Source organism: Saccostrea cucullata, unplaced genomic scaffold (assembly GCF_032062105.1).
Source record: "Saccostrea cucullata isolate Sc308-1 unplaced genomic scaffold, CSIRO_AGI_Scuc_v1 ctg794, whole genome shotgun sequence".
Lineage (NCBI taxonomy): Eukaryota > Metazoa > Mollusca > Bivalvia > Ostreida > Ostreidae > Saccostrea > Saccostrea cuccullata.
Window position 1 is genome coordinate 16,720 of NW_026929297.1, and position 21,537 is coordinate 38,256.

At 33.6% G+C, this 21,537-nt stretch overlaps 1 protein-coding gene across 1 annotated transcript in view; it reads left to right on the plus strand.

Annotated features, from left to right (window-relative positions):
- Positions 1 to 21,537, plus strand: part of LOC134280365 (A-kinase anchor protein 9-like) — a 66,786-nt gene that overhangs the window by 16,396 nt on the left and 28,853 nt on the right. Inside the window, exons 12-29 of the mRNA XM_062762771.1 lie at positions 2,902 to 2,940; positions 4,933 to 5,165; positions 6,198 to 6,218; positions 8,034 to 8,153; positions 8,951 to 9,136; positions 9,480 to 9,665; positions 10,662 to 10,886; positions 12,164 to 12,475; positions 12,858 to 12,995; positions 13,279 to 13,497; positions 13,879 to 14,013; positions 14,380 to 14,499; positions 14,996 to 15,109; positions 15,859 to 16,164; positions 17,313 to 18,626; positions 19,784 to 19,975; positions 20,323 to 20,541; positions 20,994 to 21,509. Of these exons, the coding sequence (XP_062618755.1) occupies positions 2,902 to 2,940; positions 4,933 to 5,165; positions 6,198 to 6,218; positions 8,034 to 8,153; positions 8,951 to 9,136; positions 9,480 to 9,665; positions 10,662 to 10,886; positions 12,164 to 12,475; positions 12,858 to 12,995; positions 13,279 to 13,497; positions 13,879 to 14,013; positions 14,380 to 14,499; positions 14,996 to 15,109; positions 15,859 to 16,164; positions 17,313 to 18,626; positions 19,784 to 19,975; positions 20,323 to 20,541; positions 20,994 to 21,509 (4,595 nt within the window). The remainder of the gene's footprint in view (positions 1 to 2,901; positions 2,941 to 4,932; positions 5,166 to 6,197; positions 6,219 to 8,033; positions 8,154 to 8,950; positions 9,137 to 9,479; positions 9,666 to 10,661; positions 10,887 to 12,163; positions 12,476 to 12,857; positions 12,996 to 13,278; positions 13,498 to 13,878; positions 14,014 to 14,379; positions 14,500 to 14,995; positions 15,110 to 15,858; positions 16,165 to 17,312; positions 18,627 to 19,783; positions 19,976 to 20,322; positions 20,542 to 20,993; positions 21,510 to 21,537) is intronic.

The following is a 21,537-nucleotide window of genomic DNA, read 5'->3' on the forward strand; positions in this document are numbered from 1 at the left end:
TATCACACACTCTGAGGAATCGCTCTCTATTAATATTGTCTGTCTGTCTGTCTGTAATGGCACAGTTAAAGTAACCCCTTTCTGTTTTAAATTAAAGTTATGGTGGATTAATTTGGCACTCTATTTGAGATCAGCTCCAGTATTATCTTCCTTAATGATTTTTAAATTCATAATTCTGTTTAAAGGTCTATTTCTACTTGTTTTCTATTCTTTGTTAATTATTGATTAAGTCTGTTTAATTAATAGGTTTTGGCGACATTAAATGTGCACGTTAGTATGCACCAGTCTTTATTAATCCTGTGCAGTCTTAGGAATAGCTGTTGCCCATGGGTCAAATTAAACTCTTTCAACTTGTAATCCTTAAATGATTTGTGTTTTAAAATTGATTATTATACTCCAATGATTTTTTTTTTTGTTTATTATTTTTGATGTGTTAGAAGGGAGGTCTTTTTTTTTTCTCTGTGTTTAATTTTTTTGGAAGGAGTGGAATTTTGGAATCTCTATATTGTTTTGATTTTGTTATTGTTATTATTGATATGGTAATGTAAATAAAAACTGGGAAATAAAATAACCAGATTTTTCTGCATTTTAATAAGGTTCATTTAATATGATTTAAAAAAAAAAAGTGGTCTTGACTTCAAAAATTGCAAAACATTTTTTTGTGAACAAATGGATTAATAATGGAGGAAAAGTGGATTTCTGAAAATAGGATGATTTTGTGGTACGTAAAATTTTCTTGGCAGATTTTTAAATTTTTGTTCTCCTTTCTTGTTTTGTTTTTGTCTATAGTTAATGTTAAATTATCTCTAGATATTTCTGTTTCCAATGTAGAAACTTCTCTCAAACTGTGGACGTCAATTTTTTCTGATATAGGTAGGAACAATACCTGGGGAGTAGTCATTAAGGTATTTCACTGGGAGCATATATTAGGCTGTATGTGAAGGCAGTTTCTTTGGAAATATTTAAATAAATTGGTCATATTAAAAAAAAAAAAAAAAATATGTTACAAGAGGAAAAAAGTATGAAAACTACTTTAAAGCCTATGAAATGTTTCAAAATCTTTAAAAATTTGAAAGTATTTTCAGTTTATTTAAAAAATATGTTTTCAAAGGAGTTGCCTTCTGTAGATTTTGAACTAATTAAATTTTTTTGAGGTATGTTATGCAGACGTCCCTGTTGGTGCATGCAGCGGGAGGAGGGTGAATTATTGTATTTATACACTGGCTGAATTGTCTCCCTTTATCAATGTTTATTAATCAGAGATCATTGCACTGCTATATGTATTATCTTAACATTTTACCCCAGATTAAGACAGTTAAATATAGAATCCTCTATATGAGCTCAGACTGAATATTTGCTTGACCAGAATTACTTAGAATGGTTGATTAATTTTCTATGTTTTTTTTTTGTTTATCCATTATAAAAATGTGTAACCATAGCGACACGGGAACCATGGAACCAAATGACAAGGGCAATAACTCTTTTTACTAATCTACTATAATAATCATTATATGTATTTATATGATACATTTATGCAATTTTCTGTATAATTATGATATTTGTATTTATTTATTTTGACCTTTTAACATTACCAATGTAGAGGGGAAAGGGATATGTTCTGCATGGCTGAATGTGTTGAGTGGTTAACGTTTTCTGTCAAAATTCCCTTTGTGATATAAAAGATGTTTCAAAAATCTGAACAGTAAAAGACAGCCTTTACAGTACTGCTCAAAATTTGTTACCTGTCTTTGTCCAGAATATAATGAATTATATCATTGGTCAAAAACCTCCATGCAAAATGAGATATGGGAAAAATGTTAAATTAAAAAGTAAAAATAGAAGATTTTCTTTAAAAAAAAAAGATTTCAATAAAAATTAACAAACAAAATTGCAAAAAAAAAATTCATTTTGTATTATAAAGACAATTTTATTATCCCAAATGAGTTGAGAAATCTTCAACATTTGAAGAAGTCTGTTTTCCATTGCATGATAAAATGTCATATTCCACGGTGCTGCTTCTGTATTCAACACCTGCATGTTTTCCTGTCACAAATAAATTCCTAATTAAGAGGGCTTCATGATTTGACACCCCCCCCCCCCAAACCAAAAAAAAAATCCAGGGTCCCAGCCAAGGGAAAGATAATAAAATGAAAAATAAAATTTGTTTGTTAATAGAGCACAACTTTAAAGTAAATAGAACAGTCTTGATGTATTACTCTGTTTTATTTTGGAGATATACATGTAAACAAAGAAACCATGAAGCCCTCTTAAGTCTCTATAACAAATCCTACCATGTACAGTGAAACATGCTTATACTTTTAGCAAGTGTCAGGGTTGTGAAAATCTACTTTGTGAAAAGTGAAATTTGTTACATTACATGTTTGGTATATAATTTTTGGCAAGGGAAATGAAAATCATTTTACTATAAAAGTCAATTCATAACATTTTTTTGGTTATAAGCCTGTTTTACTGTATTATTTCTCACTTGAAAGCAATTTCAAATTTTACAGAATCTCTTTATGGACATCTTTGAAATGTATTGTAAGTTAATTAATTTATAAAAATTCAGTGTTCTTAGAAGAAACTAATTTTGAGTATCTTTTAAAAAATATTTGAAATTGCTTGAGACTCTAATCAATTAAGAAATAAGGGCTTCTAAAGAAACAACACAACACTTTAACTTACTAATGCAGGTTTTGGTACTATTAATATTGACCCAAATTCCCCTTTGACTTATAAAAATACTTGCTTGACATTGAATATCTTTTATTGTGCTTCATAGTAATTATGAATTCTTTAATGGCAAATACGAGTATCATTCTGGCCGATAAAATATATAATTTTTCTGTTTGACTTGTTTAATCTATGCATGGCTACATCTGCCATTTTGTATACAAACAGTTACCATGGGAACCGTTGGAGCGCCATCTAGTGACCAAGGTTGGTTATCATGAGTTGTAGATTCTTAGTGCATTATGTTGACTCAGAAAAATGAAACTGTGTCTTGACTATACAGTAGCATGTGGTTTTAAAACCAGAAATCTTTTAGAAATGTATTACAACCTATTTTTTCTGAATGATAAATTTATCTGGTGCATTTGGAGTTAGAGGTGGGCTCTAAAGCATGTTTATATGCTAGCATGCTAAAAAAATCAAAACATCATGTTTGGGCAGGCATAACTTAAGAATTTTAAACATCTCTGATTTGCATGTATTGAATGCCATTGTAAAATGGTGGACTACTGCAGAGCTAATGTAAGCTAAAATTTAGCAGTAGGTTTTTGTTTTCTTTGAGGCATTTTTAGAACTTCGAGAAGCTTGGGCTATTGTGCATGTCAAGCTTTTAAAATCATTGCCATCGGACCAGTTAAAATATGTAATTTAAGTACACGTCTTGTTAGCAAAAGTTTTTGTCATCAAGGTCAAGTTCCTTCATTGAACATTAAAATACCTTGCCTGAAACACCTTTGCCAATAATGACACAATTGTATTTAATTATGTTGGTTGTAATTTTTCTCCTAATTTGATTGGTCAGTGTTTTTAGAACTGTGTGGTAGGCATCCAATCAGGTAATTCATCCAAATATTTTTTTTCATTGGTTGACAGCTGTGCTAAGTTTTAACAGTGTGATATTTAAAAGGCTAACATCGAAATTGAATTTAACAGTGATAAATCTTTGATCATCAGTGGTCATGTTTTAATACTTGGCTTGTTTTTATAATTAATCTTGTTAATTAAAAAGTTTTGTACCTATCAAATATTGGGTTGTAAATTGCAGTGTGTAAAAATTAAATTTAATTAAATTTTCATGACTGCCCTTAATTTTATCAAAAATTTTAACATCCCTGTTTTAAACTGAAGAATTTCAAACATAGCAAAGTGTTAATGAATTGTCATGCCCCCCCCCCCTTCTCTGTGTGTGTTGTGAACTCTGATTAGTTTGACAAGTTTATTTCCTATAAACCTGATTGATGTTGTTACTTTACAGATGTTGTGAGTTTGATTTTTAGATTTTCCTCCCACACTTTTCATTTTTTGATTGTCTGTTGTCACTCAACTTATTTTGCTTGACCCCCAAAAATTCACTGTTATGCAGTATCGATCCAAAATTTGGTGTGGCCTTTGAACTTTTATCAGCGAAGAACCATCCACGTTTCTGCTTCTCTGATTGCACCAACTATCTCACTATAAAGCTACACTGCTAGAATAGAAACCTCTGCTCTTATTCAAGGTTTTTTTTTCACCCTTCGCTAAAAGCATAGGATAAAAAACGCACAGGTGATTATTGCTAGGTAGATTTCAATTATGATTGGGGGAATATGCTTTAATCATTTAATTGCTCAAAAGTTTACTTCAATCTAGAGTTCCATCTAGAATTCAATTCCTAGCTTGCATTATAGCTATATGGGTTGGGAAAAACACTGAATTATTGCTTTCTTGCACAGTAGTATAGTTTGAAAAATAAAAAAAACTAGATGAATTGGAAGAGTTTCCTGGTACATTTCAATTGTTAGTTCATAGGTTGAATTACACATTGGATAATTAGTGATATTGCTTCAATGAATTTATTCCTGGTTATGTCCAAAACGAATTAATTAATTAATATCCAATTAATTATAACTTTCAGCTTCTGAATAAAGTTCAAGGTCAAAAATTTGTACCAAACTCAAATATTGGGGTCACTATTATTTGGTCTTTTTTATGTGTGTGTGTATTTCGTTGTCTTAGACAACAAAACTTAGATTTATAAGTGAAAAAAAAAACTTTCACAGCTGGTTCAAATAAGAAAGCTAATAAATTAAATTGAGCTATTAAAATATATGTCTTTACCAATTAATATAATGATGACTTTTTTCTAGACAACAACTTACCCTATTTGTTAACAAGCATTGAATCTTAACCATTATTTGTATATTTTATGTGTAAAAACAGCTTTGATGTTGGAACTGAACAAATTGAACGACGAAAAGAGAAGCCTTCAACTGCAGCTCAGGACCACGACGGAAAAATACGACAAACGCGTGGCTGACCTAGAGAATGCGGGGGAGGAGACGGAGCGACATTACGTACAGCTGCTAGAGGAGAAGAAATCGGAGGTGGAGGATCTACGATTACAGCTCGACTCGGTGGAGAAGCAGCTCAAGTCAAACCGGCACTTCATTGAGGTAAGAGTGCAGAAAGGTCACAGGGAAGGTGTCAAAAGTGGGTGTTTTTTTTTTTAAATGAAGGTTTGGAGTATCTGAATAGTTTGTGGAATGGTCAAAAATGGTTTGATAAAATGTTAAGAGGAGAAAATTTCTTTTTAAGAAGAAAAATTATGCTTGTTTTTTCCCCTTCCTTATATTTTGTCACTTTTTGCAATGTGCTTCTCATGTGAATTCTCATATACACTTTGATTTGCAAATGCTAAATCCAATAACTTATTTGCCTCACAGCTTCAACAGTTGTATAAAAGAACTTTGAATAAATATTTTTATCATGTAAGTTTTAATTTAAAATGACTTTTTGCAGTATCACACATTCTAATATTCCCATATTTATTATCCTTGAAGAATAACAAATATTTTATGATAATTTGTGATTTTATTTTAAATTGTATAAACAATAATGATTTTTTTTAAAAACGAATTTATAATTTGGAAAATTGTTATTTTTACAATTCTTTGTACTGTTTATTAACAAATTGCCTATTTACTGTAATGTCACCCACATGGTAATAAAATGTTACAGTATGTAATGTAATAATGTAATCAAGTTTCCTCTAATATGTATGCTGGTACCAATAAAATCAGACCTTATCAATTTAATATGATTCTAGACAGACATTGATTAGGAATGCATATTAACAATTTTAATAATATGACATGCAACATTCTGCATAACTGCATCTAATGCAAGAGGAACCTTTATTCAAAATTTCTTGCATAAGAGAAATGCATGGATAGGAAAAAGTTAACTGGTAAAGCATGTCAGATGTAATAGGTGACTAATTTTAGCTATTAGCCTTTTGAATGTGAAATTCATGTGCATGTATGGTGAAAATTAGGTTGGGAGGGAGTGTGTGTCAGGAACTACTCTTGAATGACCCTTTGTGACCTCTATTGACCTTGAATGACCCTTTGTGACCTCTGTTAACCTTGAATGACCCTTTGTGACCTCTGTTGACCTTTAATCTGATAAAGGTGAATGTTTTACAGAGCATGAATTTAACAAGTGAAGTGAGTAGAGAACAAAACATGTTTAAACTGTTTCCTTTTAACAAGATCTGCATGACAAGTTTAGTATAAATTAAACTAGAAATGTTCTTTCAATATTTTGTTTTCTTATTAATATATTTTATACCTACATATGTTCATATATTACCATGTTTATTCAATATTTTATAATATATTATTATTACATTGACTATATTCTTGCATTACAAATTTATATATATCCAATGAACTAATTCTATATTACACAATTTTTCCAGTTATCTTAATTATTGTTATAGGGCTTAAAATAACTCTTGTCTACATACTTATACCTTTTCTATCTGCAGTTTTAAACAACAATACATATATTCAGCATGTTCAGATACTTGTTTTAAGAAAAAAAAGGGGGGGGGGGGTTATACTTCCATAATTGATTATTTCCTTTTACTTGATGAGAAGAGCCTGTGAAATTTCCAGTTAAGTATTTTTATAATTTGCTGCCCTCTGTTAAGAGATATTGCTCTCTCTCTATATATTAGTTCTCTTTGAAAATCATAACTTAGAAGACTTCTTCTGACAAAATCATTGAATGCTGAAATTGTTTGAGGGATGTTTACTCCTCCATGGCACCTGATCCCATCTCTGATGTTTTAGAGGTCTGAGTTTTCTCTGCTCCTGATTTGTATTGTTTTATTAGACTTTTGAGCTTTAATACTGTTCATTATCTCCATATTTTAAGAAAATAAATTTATTATAAGTCCTAGAGACTTCTACATGCAATTCATGTCTTCAAAGTTTTAAAAACTTGCTGGTAATTTACATAATTGCTTGTCTTAAAGTTTCTTTCACATTTGTGCAATGCTTATGTCAACTTGCTAATCCAGCACAGTTGATTTTGTCTGTATACTGAATTTGACTGTAAAGTTAACGTTTCTTTTAAATGGGAGGGGGGTGGAAGTGATAGATTTAAGCGTCTTTCTATTTCTGCTAAGCTTACAACTTTATATCTCTGACTCCATGCAGGCTAAAAAAAATAACCACAAAAATTAATAGATCCTCAAACATAGAAAATATATACTAGCCACATCTTATTTATATAATCATTAAGTCTAATAATTATATATTAATGAATACAAATGTTAACTAAATAATTTATTTTACAACATATTATTTAATGAAACATACTCCTTAAGAATTTGTTGACCAAGTCTTTTTGGTGAATGCAAAGAATTAATTCTCATATGTATAAAAAATGCACAAAATTAATTGTTATGTATCCAGTATATACTATGTATCATGCATGCAAGTTCTGTATATTGAATATTCTCATAATGAGACTTACTAAAACAAAATAAAATTATGCATGCTAAAGAATTCATAGCAATATTCATAAATTTTCTAAGGGTTACTAATTTTTTTTTAGTACATTCAGTCAATACAGTTAAACCTCACTATCTCCAACTTGAATGTATCTGAGAAGCCATTGATTTATCATAGTACAGTAAAACTTGTTTAGTACAAACACGGATATTGCGAATACTTGGATATAGTAAAGTAATCTTGGATCTCCAGCTATATAAATTTAACTAATTCCTTATATGGATAAAACAAATGACAGATATAATGAAGTGATTACAAAGGTCAAAGGTCACAGTGACTTCCTTATAACCAAGTTTTACTGTAGTATTTTAACCTCAATAGCTTGAATCCTTGGATATCTCAGTTTTATCCTTGGCTGTACTAAGTTTGAGATAATGAGGTTAGACTGTATGATAAGATTCACCCCCATGCAGTTTATGGAATCCCTAAAAGACTTGTTAATTATGGCAACAATTTCAGGAACAAGCCAACGAACGAGAACAAGAGAGAGATGAATTTCAGCGAGAGGTCGATAAACTCAAAAAGGCGATATCTGACCAGGAACGAAAACAGGCGGCAGAAAACCGACTCCAAAGAGAGGTAGGATGTCGCAGGGCGATAGCGGAAATATAGCATATGTTGCCCTTGTATCAGTTTTGTTCAGCTATTGGTTTAAAATGATGCGCTGTTTACTATAAAATCTGAAATGCTGCCCTTTTGTGTTAATTGCTGCGACTATACCACTTACTGCTACTATGTTTGTTTAATTGTCTTGTGTAACAGGTCCTTGCACTATTATGCCTTCCATTCATATATGAACTCTTTGGAACACTTTGTCTAAATTAATTGGTCCAGTTGCATAGGCGTAAGAATAAATAACTTTAACACCATGCGGTATTAGCTTTAGTGTCTTTAGCTTGGGGAAACATGGGATTGCAAAAAAAAGTTGATAAAATTTCTCCACTTCATCTTTTATTTCACATTTTCACTTTTGTCGTGATTTTGTTCACTATGAAGTAACTAGCTAACTTTTCAAAGCAAGTGCGCGTTTCACCAATGGATATCACATACACGTCAGTAAAATTCCTGAATTTAATTGTACATTTTGGAAATATCTTAGAAATTCTTAAACTATTAATTTTTTAAGAAGTATACATAATTTATCATATGTGTGCTGATTTCTGTTTTATTTGCAGATAAAATAATTTTACTTTTGGAAAAATCCATGTTCTGCACTAGCAGGGATTTTGCTGTTAAATAATCAATTGACTTTAAGATATTGTCTTTATTAATTTGACCTTTGATAATTCAATCTTCTGTTTGACTTTGATACCGTCACCATTATGTTTTACAGGTTGTTAAATTGACTTTTGATACAGTCCCTGTTCTGTTTACAGGTGGAGAATTTGACAGAAGAGTTACAGGACCGTATTGACAGTCACAGTGAGATCGTGATGCAGACTGAGCGTTTACAGCGGGACCTGTCAGATAAACAGATGACGACGGAGGAATTAACGGCCGTCGTACGGCAGCTAGAACAGGAACTCGAGGAGCGCTCAAAAACAGAGCAGGAGTATAAACAGGTAAAATGGAGAATGACAAACGAGGCTTAAAAAATAAACATCAGGAAAGTATTGAAATGAGATTGATGTAAAAAGTCTAATCAAATGTAATTTGAGTGCCAGAGGAAAATTTTTTTCAATTTTCATATTATGAAATTAAATAGATCTGATGATCAAAAGCTGTAATGAAAAAAGAAGGTTGATACGATGCTGATGTCAGTTTTGACTCAAAAACTGATTGTTATGGCAATATGATGCTAAATTGACCATCATAAGACAGTATCTTTTATACTATACTCTCTGTTTAAGAATTAGATTTTGTTCCTTGTGCCGAGTTTTAAATACAGGGTTGACTCTGTTGTAGAAAATCAGTCAGTTACAGCGTCTATTGGAGCGACGTCGATCGGTCGGCGAGATGTCAGACAAACAGGAAGAAGAGGAGGAAGAGGAAGGTCAAGGTCACAGCGAGTCCGAGTCGACAGGAAGTGAGACTCGAGCCATGAGACGACGGAGAAAACTGCCCTCCCACATCTCACTACAACAGGAAGAGGTCAGTATGAGGCATGATGGGTAAAATGGTCTAGATGTAATGTACATCTTTGAGGATTAAAACATTTTAACAGTAGACCTGGAGGCCATATAAATTAGATGAGCTCATTTTTTATCTCAGTCTCACGTTTTCATCATATATTCCTTTGTTAAAAGTGAGACTGAGATCAAAAGTTAGCTCACTTAAGTTTTATTGCCCCCAGGCTAGATTGTTAATCTGAGGCCTGTTTTATAAAAGGACTTGTGATCAAGACCAAAATTTATTCTGCTTATAACTTTTTGTATTAAATTAAAAATGATTTTCAACTTTTTAAAACGAATGTTGAAAGATATTTTCAGGATAGTAATTTTAAATTCAGTCACAAATTTGCAAAATTTTACAGTCAATTAAAGTTTTGATCTCAGTCATAAATTTTTTGGTAAAACAGGTCCCTGGTGGATTAAAACTTAAATTAGTTTCATGTTTCCAAAATATCCTTTTTCATTAAGTTCAATGCCAGTTGAAAATTTTTATCCCACATTCCAATAAGACAAATCTGAAACAAGTCTGTTCTTTCTCAATTTATCTCAACATTTTGAGATTTATCTAAACATTCAGGGATCTATCTCAATATTTTGGGATTTATTTCAACATTTTTTAATCGATCTCAAATGGGATATATCTCAAAATTGTGTGACATATTAAAAAAATTTGGCATTTATCTTCACTTTTAAGATTCTCGTATATTAGTCATCTATCTCAACAATTAAAATTTATCTCGACATTGTATCTCAACAATTAAGATTTATCTCAACATTGTTGTATTTATCTATCTATTTTGGAATTTATCTCAACATTGTTGTATTTATCTCTCTATTTTGGGATTTATCTCAACATTGTTGTATTTATCTCACCATTTTGGGATTTATCTCGACATTGTTGTATTTATCTCACCATTTTGGGATTTATTTCAGCATTCTGGGATTTATCTCACCATTTTGGGATTTATCTCGCCAGGCTTTGTATCAGGAGAAGGAACAGCTACAGACTCAGTTGGAGGATCAACTCAAACAGATCTCGGCTCTCCGCAATCAGCTGGACGAGATGAGACACAGGGGAGACTACTCCGGAAGCTTCGGGGACGAGAGTCAAACGACGTCACTACAGAGACAGGTGGACAACCAGAGAGAGGTCACAGAGGAGAAAGACAAAGAGGTCAGGGTCAAAGGTTATTGGGTCAAGGTCAGAGTGTGTAAGCAGTAGGCATTGCCAGAACAGTAATTTTTTTCTTTGAAAATGCTTTAAACATTTTATCCTATAAATTTAGTTCAAGTATTTGTCAAAAGTTTATCTTGAAAATGGTGAGGTTTTGTATGAAAGAAACACTCCATTAACACCAGAAAAAGAAAACAAATGAAATTTATTCAGCTTCATTGATTTAACTAGTCCTTCAAAAATACAGCTGGTATTAAAATTCTTTGCCATGGAGCAAATGCAGGCATAAGATGGACAATCTACACTTACAGTCTTATGGTTTTAATTCTTTGAAAATTAAAATTTTAAAAATTAAAATTGTAATCAAATTTCACAGAAATATGTATTGTAAAGATTATAAAGCAATGTATTTTAAAAAAACTAAAATTATGGTATTTGATAGTTTGGAGTACGACGCACGACAAAAAAATTGAAATGCGGATTCAAAAAGTTATATTGATTTACATACAACAACAATAAAATTTGTATGTACAGATTGCGGACGTAATAGAGTTGAAGAAATATAGTGATTTTTCTCTGATGCAATTCCCGTGAAAACGATTTGAAAAGGAATCTCTAAACCACACTTTTGTTAAAATATGTGTAAAACTGATAAGTCAACTGACCAATCAGATTCAAAATATGCTAATAAAACATGTAGTAAAGAGATTGACAAGCAACAAATAGCAAATTGAAATTTAGACAGTTAGACCTCTGTAAAAAGGAAGACCAGGAGGGGAAGAAGATTATAGACGAAAAGTTAACTTGATCCGGACTGTAAAGAACGTGATTTAAAGTCACCAATGTCACACTATATTAAAATTGTGAACCTTGTTTAATAGTATTAACAAGAAATTGTGTTTTGATATATGTTATCAAAAAATGTTATTATCACATATTTTGTATAATGCTTGTGGTCGAAGATTATTTTGTTTACAAATTTCAAAATTAATACCAATTTACAACAGTTTGATATGAAATTTTACTGTATAAGAAAAATTCAACACGATGTTTGTGCAACAAGTCCGCGTAATTTTTGAACGGCCCTCAGAAACTGAGTTTGTTTATGAAATATTTATTTAAAATTTATTTACAGATTGGTAATCTGGAGAGGGCAACAAGGAGTCAATATGACATCAATTTCAATAAAGAGACCAGCCAATCTTACTGTTAGTTATGTGTTTGTGTTTGTATGGAAGTGTAAATAATAAAAATAAAATAATCACAGAGAATTGTGATTATTATATTTCCATTCCTCTAAGTAGACTGAGAAGGAGGTCGATACATCATCAATGTCTTATGATTGTAATGTATTTATTTCTGATTTACAGCGAAGTCTAAAGAAGGAGGTCAATACTACACCTATGTTAGTTCTTGCTGATTGTTATGTATTTGTTTTTGATTTACAGAGAAGACTACGAAGTCTTGAGAAGGAGGTCGATACGACCCCGATGTCGGTTCTGACTCAGAACCTGATTGAGGAGAAGAACCAGGAGATTGATCACCTTAACAACCAGATAGAACAGCTCCGGTTCCAGATCTCGGCTCTCAAGTCCGGCGAGGCACTGGCAGAAATGGTTTGTGTTTTACAATGGTTAAGCTTGTGTTAGGGTTAGGGAAGGGTTAGGGTTATGTGTTCAAGGCGGATTCAATAAATCTAGTCTTACAGCTTTATTTGATCTTGGAAATAGAATATTAACTTGCATTTATTTTATGTACCTCAGCAAAAATAAGAAAGTCAAAATGAAAAACATGAATTATCATCAGAGGGCATTAACAGAAATGGATGTGAATTTTTTTTCTAATGAATAATTTATCAAGTCTGATTCTATCCCTACAGCAATCATAGGTAGACAGACTCTGGGCTGACCTGGAGAGTACAGTATATTGTGTTATGTACAGCCCAGCTATCAGTACATTTAGTACTTTGATTAATTCTGTATTAATTAATTCCTGCAGCAATCTGAGGTGGACAAACTCCGAGCTGACCTGGAGAAGAAGGAGATGGAGCTGGTCCGAGCCTCCCAGGCCTCGACTTTCTCCGACATCAGCGACAACGATGGGGTGCCCGGGGTGTCAGAGTCCTTCACTGAAAAGGTAAAATATAATCTCTGTCAGAAATTGTTTTATTGGAGGGGCATATATAATGAACCTTAAGGTGGTATAGCCCTAAACTAATATATTTCAAAAAGATGGCAGATGGTCCTTTATAGTTGTAATGTAGACAAGTTTGCCTGCTAGGGAATGAACACAATTTCCAATTACTTAACTTGAAAAGTATTCTGTACCCAAGGCTAGCAAAAGGCATTATGTCACACATTACCACTACAGTAAAACACTGACATTGGAGATTTTGATTTTAATTTTCTGTCCGCTGCAGACAAACCTTCAACAGGAATTGGAAGATTCTGTGGCCCAAAGGATGGAAGAATATGAACAACTCAAGTCAGCTCTTCAGCTGAAGGAGGAAGAAATAGTCACCCATCAGCAGACCATTAAGGAGAAGGAGGAGGAGATAGCCGGCCTTAATATGACGCTGGACGAAAAGATGACGGAACTAGAGAACAAGTCAAGGGAGCTCACTGAGGAAAAATCCAAGGTAATGGGATTGATGTCATGGCAACAAGTCTGTTGTCAATGTCAAAGTACTTGAAGCATAGAAAATTGTTTTTATGGCTTTTTTACCCTTCCATAAAATATTCCTCCAACTAAACAACAACAGCTATCCCTATATAAATTTTATTTAATAATTTGATCCATTAAAAAAAAATCTTATTTTTCTTAAAAATTTCTTTTATTAAAATTACCTACCCTGAAGAAGGTGAGGGAACGATTTATGTATCAATTTATTTACATGTATACCTTGTAATTTTTTAATACATAATTATCCATATTTTCATAATTATTTACTCTATGTATTCAATTCCTGGTGACAAGCTAACCTGTGTGGCCTCACTAACAAACTTGTACTGTTTCCCAGCAGCCAGTTACCTCCCCTGCTAGAGAGGAAGCCTACCTTAATGAAATCCTGCAGGAAAAAGAGACACTTATAGAACAAATGAACATGCAAATAGAAGGTCTTAATGGAGAAGTGGAAAGTCTGACTGATTTCCAGGTAAACAGTGGATGGATAGATAGACAGACAATAAGAAAGACAGTCTATTATTAGACATATACATGTAGACAATTAGACAGATAAAAAATTAGACAGATTTATAGAGCAAATGAAGCTATAGATAGGCAATTATAGAACAAATTGATAAATAGATATATATAGGGGGTATAAACCTGACTTATTTCCAGTTTAAACAGATCACTGGCAGATAGACACTTAATGTAGAATAAAAACACGTGTAGATAAAGGGGCTAAACAGGGAAGTTGAAAGTCTTATTGACTTACAGGTATAAACGGGGGACAAATAAACGGACTATTAAATAGCTAGACAAGGATTCCACATTTATAATGTCTGTTAATTTTTAGAACAAGCTTCAGGAGGATTTCGACACGGTACAACAGATGCTGGAGGAAAAAGAGAGAGAGATCGACACCCTGACTAAAGAACTAAGTGAGAGAGTGCCGGAGGATCACAGCGAGGAACTGGTAGGTGGATGTAGGAATTTGTGGGGTGTTTGTAAATGAGTATAGAGGCTCTGACTAAGGATCACAGTGAGGACACCCTGACTAAAGAGTTTAGTGATAGAGTATCAGAGGATCATAATAAAGAACTGGTAGGTGGATGTAGGAATTTGGGAATTTGTGGGGTGTTTGTTGATGACAGTGGAATTTGTGGGGTGTATTAAGAGAGTCAGAAACTTCAAAGTGAATGTGGATATGCAAAATGTTTTATTTTGGATAGACTATACAGTACATGTATGTAAATTAACAAAAAACTCCCATAATGTTTTCTTGGGTTGATATTATAAAATTATTTTAAATGGAATCAACTAAATGGAGTTGCAATATAAAATCCATAAATGTAATTTATTTCTGGTACAGCTTAAACTTGAGATGGAGATTTCGAAGCTGAAGAAAGATCTGAAAGAAAAGGACAATGTGAAGAAGAGAGAGCCGAGGAAATGTATTACTGTCACAGAAACTTAAACTAGAGATGGAGATTTCAAAGCTGAAGAAAGATTTGAAAGAAAAAGACAACGTGATAGAAGAGAGAGCTGAGGAAATGTACCTACTGAACGAGAAACTCGAACAACAGGTAACCCACCCATCCCCCCCACCCCCCCCACCCACCCCCCTTTTCCCCCATTCTTTCTCTTAAAGGAAGGAAGGATGATTCTTTTGTTTACTCCTGAAATTGAAATATTCAAGAAACAAAGAAATTATTGCAAAAGTTTGATTTCCTTCTTTGCACAGCCATTCAATTTTCATTGGAGAAGGACCATTTTTCATTAATATTCATTTGTGTGTTAAGGTTATGGCTATGACCAGATTCATTACTGTTCATTGTGTGGTTTTATCCTCTGAACATTTTCATTCCCTTTACCTTTATCAAACTCCAACCATCTTGTGTGACATTTCCAAAATATTTATAAATTCTCTCACATAATTAAAATTTTGACTTCTTCAACCTTCGATAACCAAGATCCTTTAAATTTTTGTTTCATTTTCTGAAAATTGATTTTTCACCTTTAACCTATGGATTTTAATCCAACTTTATAAGACTGTATATTAATCAATGGGGCACCGTAGCTGCATTACTCATTTAGCAGTATTAGCTACTGGAAAAAGCAAATCTCCCACTCTGCTGATTTGTAGATTTTGTATATTCTAGATAAAGTTGTACGAATTTTCTCCAATGATATGCCCACAAAATGGTTGGAAAATGATGAGGGCCTTGACCTCTGACTTTATGACCTCTGACCTCCTTCAGTGTGAACAAGAGGGGATGACAATGTTCATGGGTGCCATTAGCACAACTTTTGTCTCTTTTTCACCCCATTAAAGGAAGCACAAACAGACCAGCAAAGTTTATCTCAGAAACTTGCCGAAAAGGAATCCGAAATTTTATCTCTCCAAAATAAACTCACGGAGAGTGCCAAACTGAGGGAAGCCTTAGAGGAGAGGAATCGAGAGGCAGAGGAAATCCGGGCTGAGCTGAGTCAGGTGAAAGAGAGGCTAGCAGCCGGCGGAGATACCCAGACCAAACCGGAGCAAACCGGTGCCGTGAACTCTGACCTTTTGTTGAAGGAAAAAGAGGCGGAGTTAGAAAGGGTCAAGGCGGAGTTTGCTAGCTTCAGAGAAAGTTTGCAGGTATTGCTAGCAGTAGCTGTATTATATGTAGACGTAATTTGCTATAACATTGATAGAAGCATTATCCCCATTATCTGTAGGAAATATGGTCAGGCATTTTAGATCAAAATATTTTATATGTCAACCAAGCTAAGAAAAAAAAAAAAAAGCTTTGTGCTTTGGTATAAGAAGTTTTTTTTAAGAAATTCGTGTGCTAGAAATGTCGCTTATTTAATTTCATCTATAGCTTACAACCAAGTGCTTCTTTTCTCAGTCTTATTAGTCAATTTTAAAAGTAATCTGAAAATCTTTTAATCTTTATGAAGTAGTCAGTAAAATCTTATGTTTATCCAACTCTATTGCCGAGTTATTTTTTTCCAGATGTTAATTTTTAATTTGATGCCTTTTAGTCAGTTTTACACTTAATCTAGATGTTGCCTTAGATAACTTTTACCCCCTTGTATTTCTTATGTATGCTAGCTTTTCTGCTTTTATTATACATAGTTTAGTTATACATGTTTATGTCAGCATGCTTCTTGAGTTGGTGTTTCTACATTGTACTTTCACTTTACATTGTACTTTCACTCTGGTCACAGACAATTTCACCCTCATCATACACCACATTAGTGGCACATGTCTCTCACCAGAAATATCTTAAGGGGTTGTAGGGGGGGGGGGGGGTGACTGTATCAAGTTTAACTAAGATGTGAAAAAAAATTAAACAAAAGTAGATTTACAGGGTTTGGTTTGAAGTTAAAGAAAAAAGTAGGAATCAGAAATTAAAAATTTGACTATTATGAAGATTAGAAATGTTCACATAAAAATCAATCTGAATTACACAAATACAAGATTTAATTGGCGTGTCAAATAAATATGCTTTATTTTCTATGGTAAAAGTTAGCATGACCAAAACATTTTATCTAAGAACCTTTGATGTACTATAATTTACATATAGTAAAATTAATTTTAGACTGTATAAGTATTTCTATTGAATAAATACTCTGTAAGAGGACTTGAACAAAGGAATTTTAGTAGAATAAATTTTAGTGGGGGGTAAATGATACTTTTTAAATCTCAAAGTAACTTATGCAAAATAATGTAAAGGAAGATAAGTTCCCGGGTACAATGTAGAAATGACTCACTCACATAACACGCCTTTTATCTCATAGTCTGCTGCACGAGACATTGAGCTTCAGGAAAATTGTAACGAGATACAGCGTCTCAAACAAGAACTGACGGCCATGCGCGGACTCGTAAAACACGACGCGAAAGACGAGCAGGTCATACAAAGAATGATAGAGATGGAGCGTCTCAAAGAACAACTCGCAGGAATACGAGATCTGGTGAGGGAAGGAAATATCTCGGAAGTTAAGCTGACTAAGGAAGAGGTCGATACGTTGAGAAATAGACTGAAAAGTTTCGACTCTCAAGAGGAGTTGAGTGCGTTTGCGGAGGATTTGATGAAATTAAAACAGAGAATATTTGAGAAAGATTATGAAGAAGAAATGAGAAAGAAAAATGAAGAGATAGAGCAACGAGATACTGAGATTCAGAAATTAAAAGAGGAGCTTGAAGATTTGGATGAAAAAGAGGAAGAGATTCAGAGATTGAGGAGAGATTTGAAAAGTCTCGCAGAAAAAGAGAACGAGATACAGTGGTTGAGAGACGAGTTAGACAGTGTGGATGATCGCGAGAATGAGACGAAGGAGCTAAAGCAGCAAATCGAAGAAAAGGACGACGAAATTCTGGGACTGAAACGAGATATAAAAAGTCTTGCCGATAAAGAGAACCAGATTCAGTGGCTGAAAGAGGAACTGCAGACTTGTGATGAGAAAGGGAGTGAGATAGAGAAGTTAAGGACTGAGATAGAGGAGAAAAATCTCAAGATATGTAACCTGAACAAGGAAATCGTAACTTTGAAGGAAAAAGACAGGGAAATTTTAAAATTGGAAGAAGATTTGAAAATCTTGGAAGAGAGGGAAAATAAAATCCAGAAACTGCAGAGAAATATAAAATATCTTGCAGAAAAGGAACTCGAGAAAGACGCAGAGATTGTGAAACTTTTGGAGGAGGTGAATGAGAAGGATAGACAGATACAGGAACTGCGAGACGATCTTGAAAACTTAGCGGAAAAAGAAGAGGAGATCGAGACATTGCGCACTGAGATACAGAGAATGGTGGAAAACCAGGAATGTTTGGAAGAAGAGAGAATGTCCAACATGGCCAGTCCAAGGTCAAGGCAAAGGACGCCAGAGGTAAACATACCGAGATGGTCAAAGGAGGGCGACCTCTCAGAAGTTTATTTAACGGAATCCACGACCAGCCCACAGCTGGCAAGTATCGAAATGAGGCAAGAGAAAAACAAACAGCGGCTAATGGTTCAGTTCAGCTCAGGGGCAGGGACCCAGTTTAGTTCTGAGGGACCAGTACAATTTACTTCTACAGAAGGGTCGGGACAGTTTAGTTCTGGAAGCATCGATCAGGTTTGGTTTACATACGCAGTCAACTCGGTATAGGATAGAGGTGTTGTGGAAAAGGTTTTTGATTGGTTATTGGAGAGGTGTGTATTTATAATTTAGTTGATTTGACTGGTTAGTGGACAGGTGTGTATTTATATTAGATAATTTGATTGGTTGATGGACACATATAGGTGTGCATATGTATAAGTTGATATGATTGGTTGGTAGATAAATCTTTGATTCGTTGATAGATAGATATGCATATTTATAAGAGAAAAAAAATTGCTGGAAAGCTTGTTCTGAATTTTTTCCTGCATTTTTCAGACCAAGATAATTTGTTGAGAATTCTCACTGACTTATAAATATACAGTATTCAAGTGGCCTTGTACAAGTCAGGGTTCACCATAGAAATGAGGAATTTTATAGAAATCTGTAGGTAATTTGTGATGTAGAAGAATATAGGAACTAATACAATGGATAACCTGCTTTATCATGTTTATAAACATGAAAAGAAATAAAAGATATTTAAAAAATTTATAGCATATATGTACTAACATAGATGTATAGATTCAGGCAGTAGACTTAAAGCTTCAGTTTAATTCTGTGTTCATATCCATCTATACAGCTTCAATAGTAGTAGCTTTGTCTTATAGCAGTAGAAGATCCATTCCTGTAGCTGCAGTATTTGTTTAGCTTTCTTTAGTGGTAGAATTTTCCTCTGTGTAGCACTTTCAGATTTTTTTCTGTTTTCTTATTGGTGTGTTCCCACCTTATCATTTTTTATGTCAGTGCACACGTTCATTTCAAATTTTATATTTTTTTTTGAGTGAGGAATTCAAAAGCACAAATCATTAGTTAAAATTCAAAATGTTTTCTGAGAAAATAACTGAAAGACAAAAATTATTTGATAAAACACATTTGAATTTCTATCTTCTTAGTTTTACTTCTACAAAATTTACAGAAAAATTAGATTTTCATATATTAAGTAAAAAAACATAAAAATTGAAATGTTTTAAAATTTAATTTGACGATTGAGACGACTTTGGAAATTAATTTGAAAATTACTTTAAAAATCAAATATTATAGATATTTATAAGAATTGGAATTTATTTCAGCTCTGTCTTGAAATTAAACTTAAATATCCTTTATTTTTAAAACCAAATTTTGAACTTTTATCCCAGGATTCTCTGAACCAGGAAGTGGAGAATCTGAAGGTCAAGGTCACATCACAGGAAGAGGAACTGGACAACCTTAACGAGGAGCTGACGTACAAAAAGGAGGAGATACGTAGCCTGAGTTCTGACGTGGAGGTGAAGGCGGGTGTGATAACGGAGCTAGAAAACCAGATAGAGGCTTACCAACACAAACAAGATGTAAGTCTGAAACAAGACATTCAGTTTATGATTTTCAAGCTCTTTTTATTTAAAACTATAATCTATGAGACATATTCAGTTAGAGATTTTCAAGCTCTTTTTTATTTTAAAATTATAATATATGATTTATTATGATTTTTGGAACTCAGATATACTCTCCACTAAAGTTTGTCTTCATTCTAGACATTGTGAGGCCTCACCATCACCCCCCCCCCAAAAAAAAAAAAAAAAAAAGAAATTAAAAGTCCTTGCATCATTAAAAAGCATTAAAAGATGTATTGTTGGTTCTGAACAAATGATTTGATTTTTTGTTTTAAAATTTCCAACTGTCTGTCATATTTTAATAGGAACAGTTCCAGAAGTTACGAGCCTTTGAGGTCCAGTTGGAGGAAGTCAAGAAACAGGGGGCGGAGACTGAGGGGGCATGGTCACAACTGACACAGACCCAGGAACAGCTGGAACAGACGATGCAGGAACTGACCACCGCCAACATCAAACTGACCGAGGCCGAGCAGAACCTCAGGGTCGTCAGCTCACAGCTACTGGACAAAGAGAATGAACTACAGGTAATATACACCTTACAGGTAACACACACCTTACAGTAGTCAGGTCACAGCTACTTGACATAGAGAACAACCTACAGGTAATATGTCATAAACATAACAGGTAGCACACACCTTACAGGTAACACATCTGTACATCGTAAATTAAATTTTTCTGCATGCAAGAAATATCCAAAAATTTCATGAGCATCATTTACTTAAAGCATTTCTTAGATTGTTTAATCATGTAAAATGTTTCTTCACTTGCAAAAATTGTAGTCACTGGTTTATTTTTAACTGACAAATCAATCGTTATAGTTTACATTACATTGTACATGCATTTCCCTTAAAGTGAATTATTTTATATATATACTAGATCAAAGACATAGTTCACATGCCTAAGATGATATAACTAGATCATTATAAATAAAGTAATCAAAAAAAATTTAAAATAATGTAAATAAAATTCTATTCAGGCTTTACAAGCAGATTACTGGGAAAAAATGGGGAAAATTACAGAAGAACTACAGCAGGCCAACACAAGGCTTAAACAACAGGAGGAAGAAATCCAAAGACTGCAAAGCCCGAGGCCAAAGTCCGAGGCCAAACAGGAGCTGGATGTGTTACTGAGTGAGAAAGATCACGAACTTCAGGATGTGAAGCAGAGGCTCAGGGAAGCCGTGGAACTGAGTGAACAACAGCTACGTATTGTAGAACAGAAGGACGAGGAATTCATGAAACTGAAACTCGAGATCCAACAGATGATCTCGGAGAAAGACAGGACAATTCGAGATCTGAAGAAGCAACTGACAGCTCAGAGCTCGAGTAGCGAGCTTGAGATATCTCAGCTTCAGCAGGAAGTGGAGAGTAAGAGGGAGACTCTGGACGGGCTGGAGAAGGAGCTGCGACAGTTAAAGGGAATCCAGGATCTGTCGCTAGAAGCCGGCGGTGACGCCTTATCGCTGGTCACGTTACTGAAAAATCAACTCAAGGTGAGATATTACAAATCAGTTTAATGTG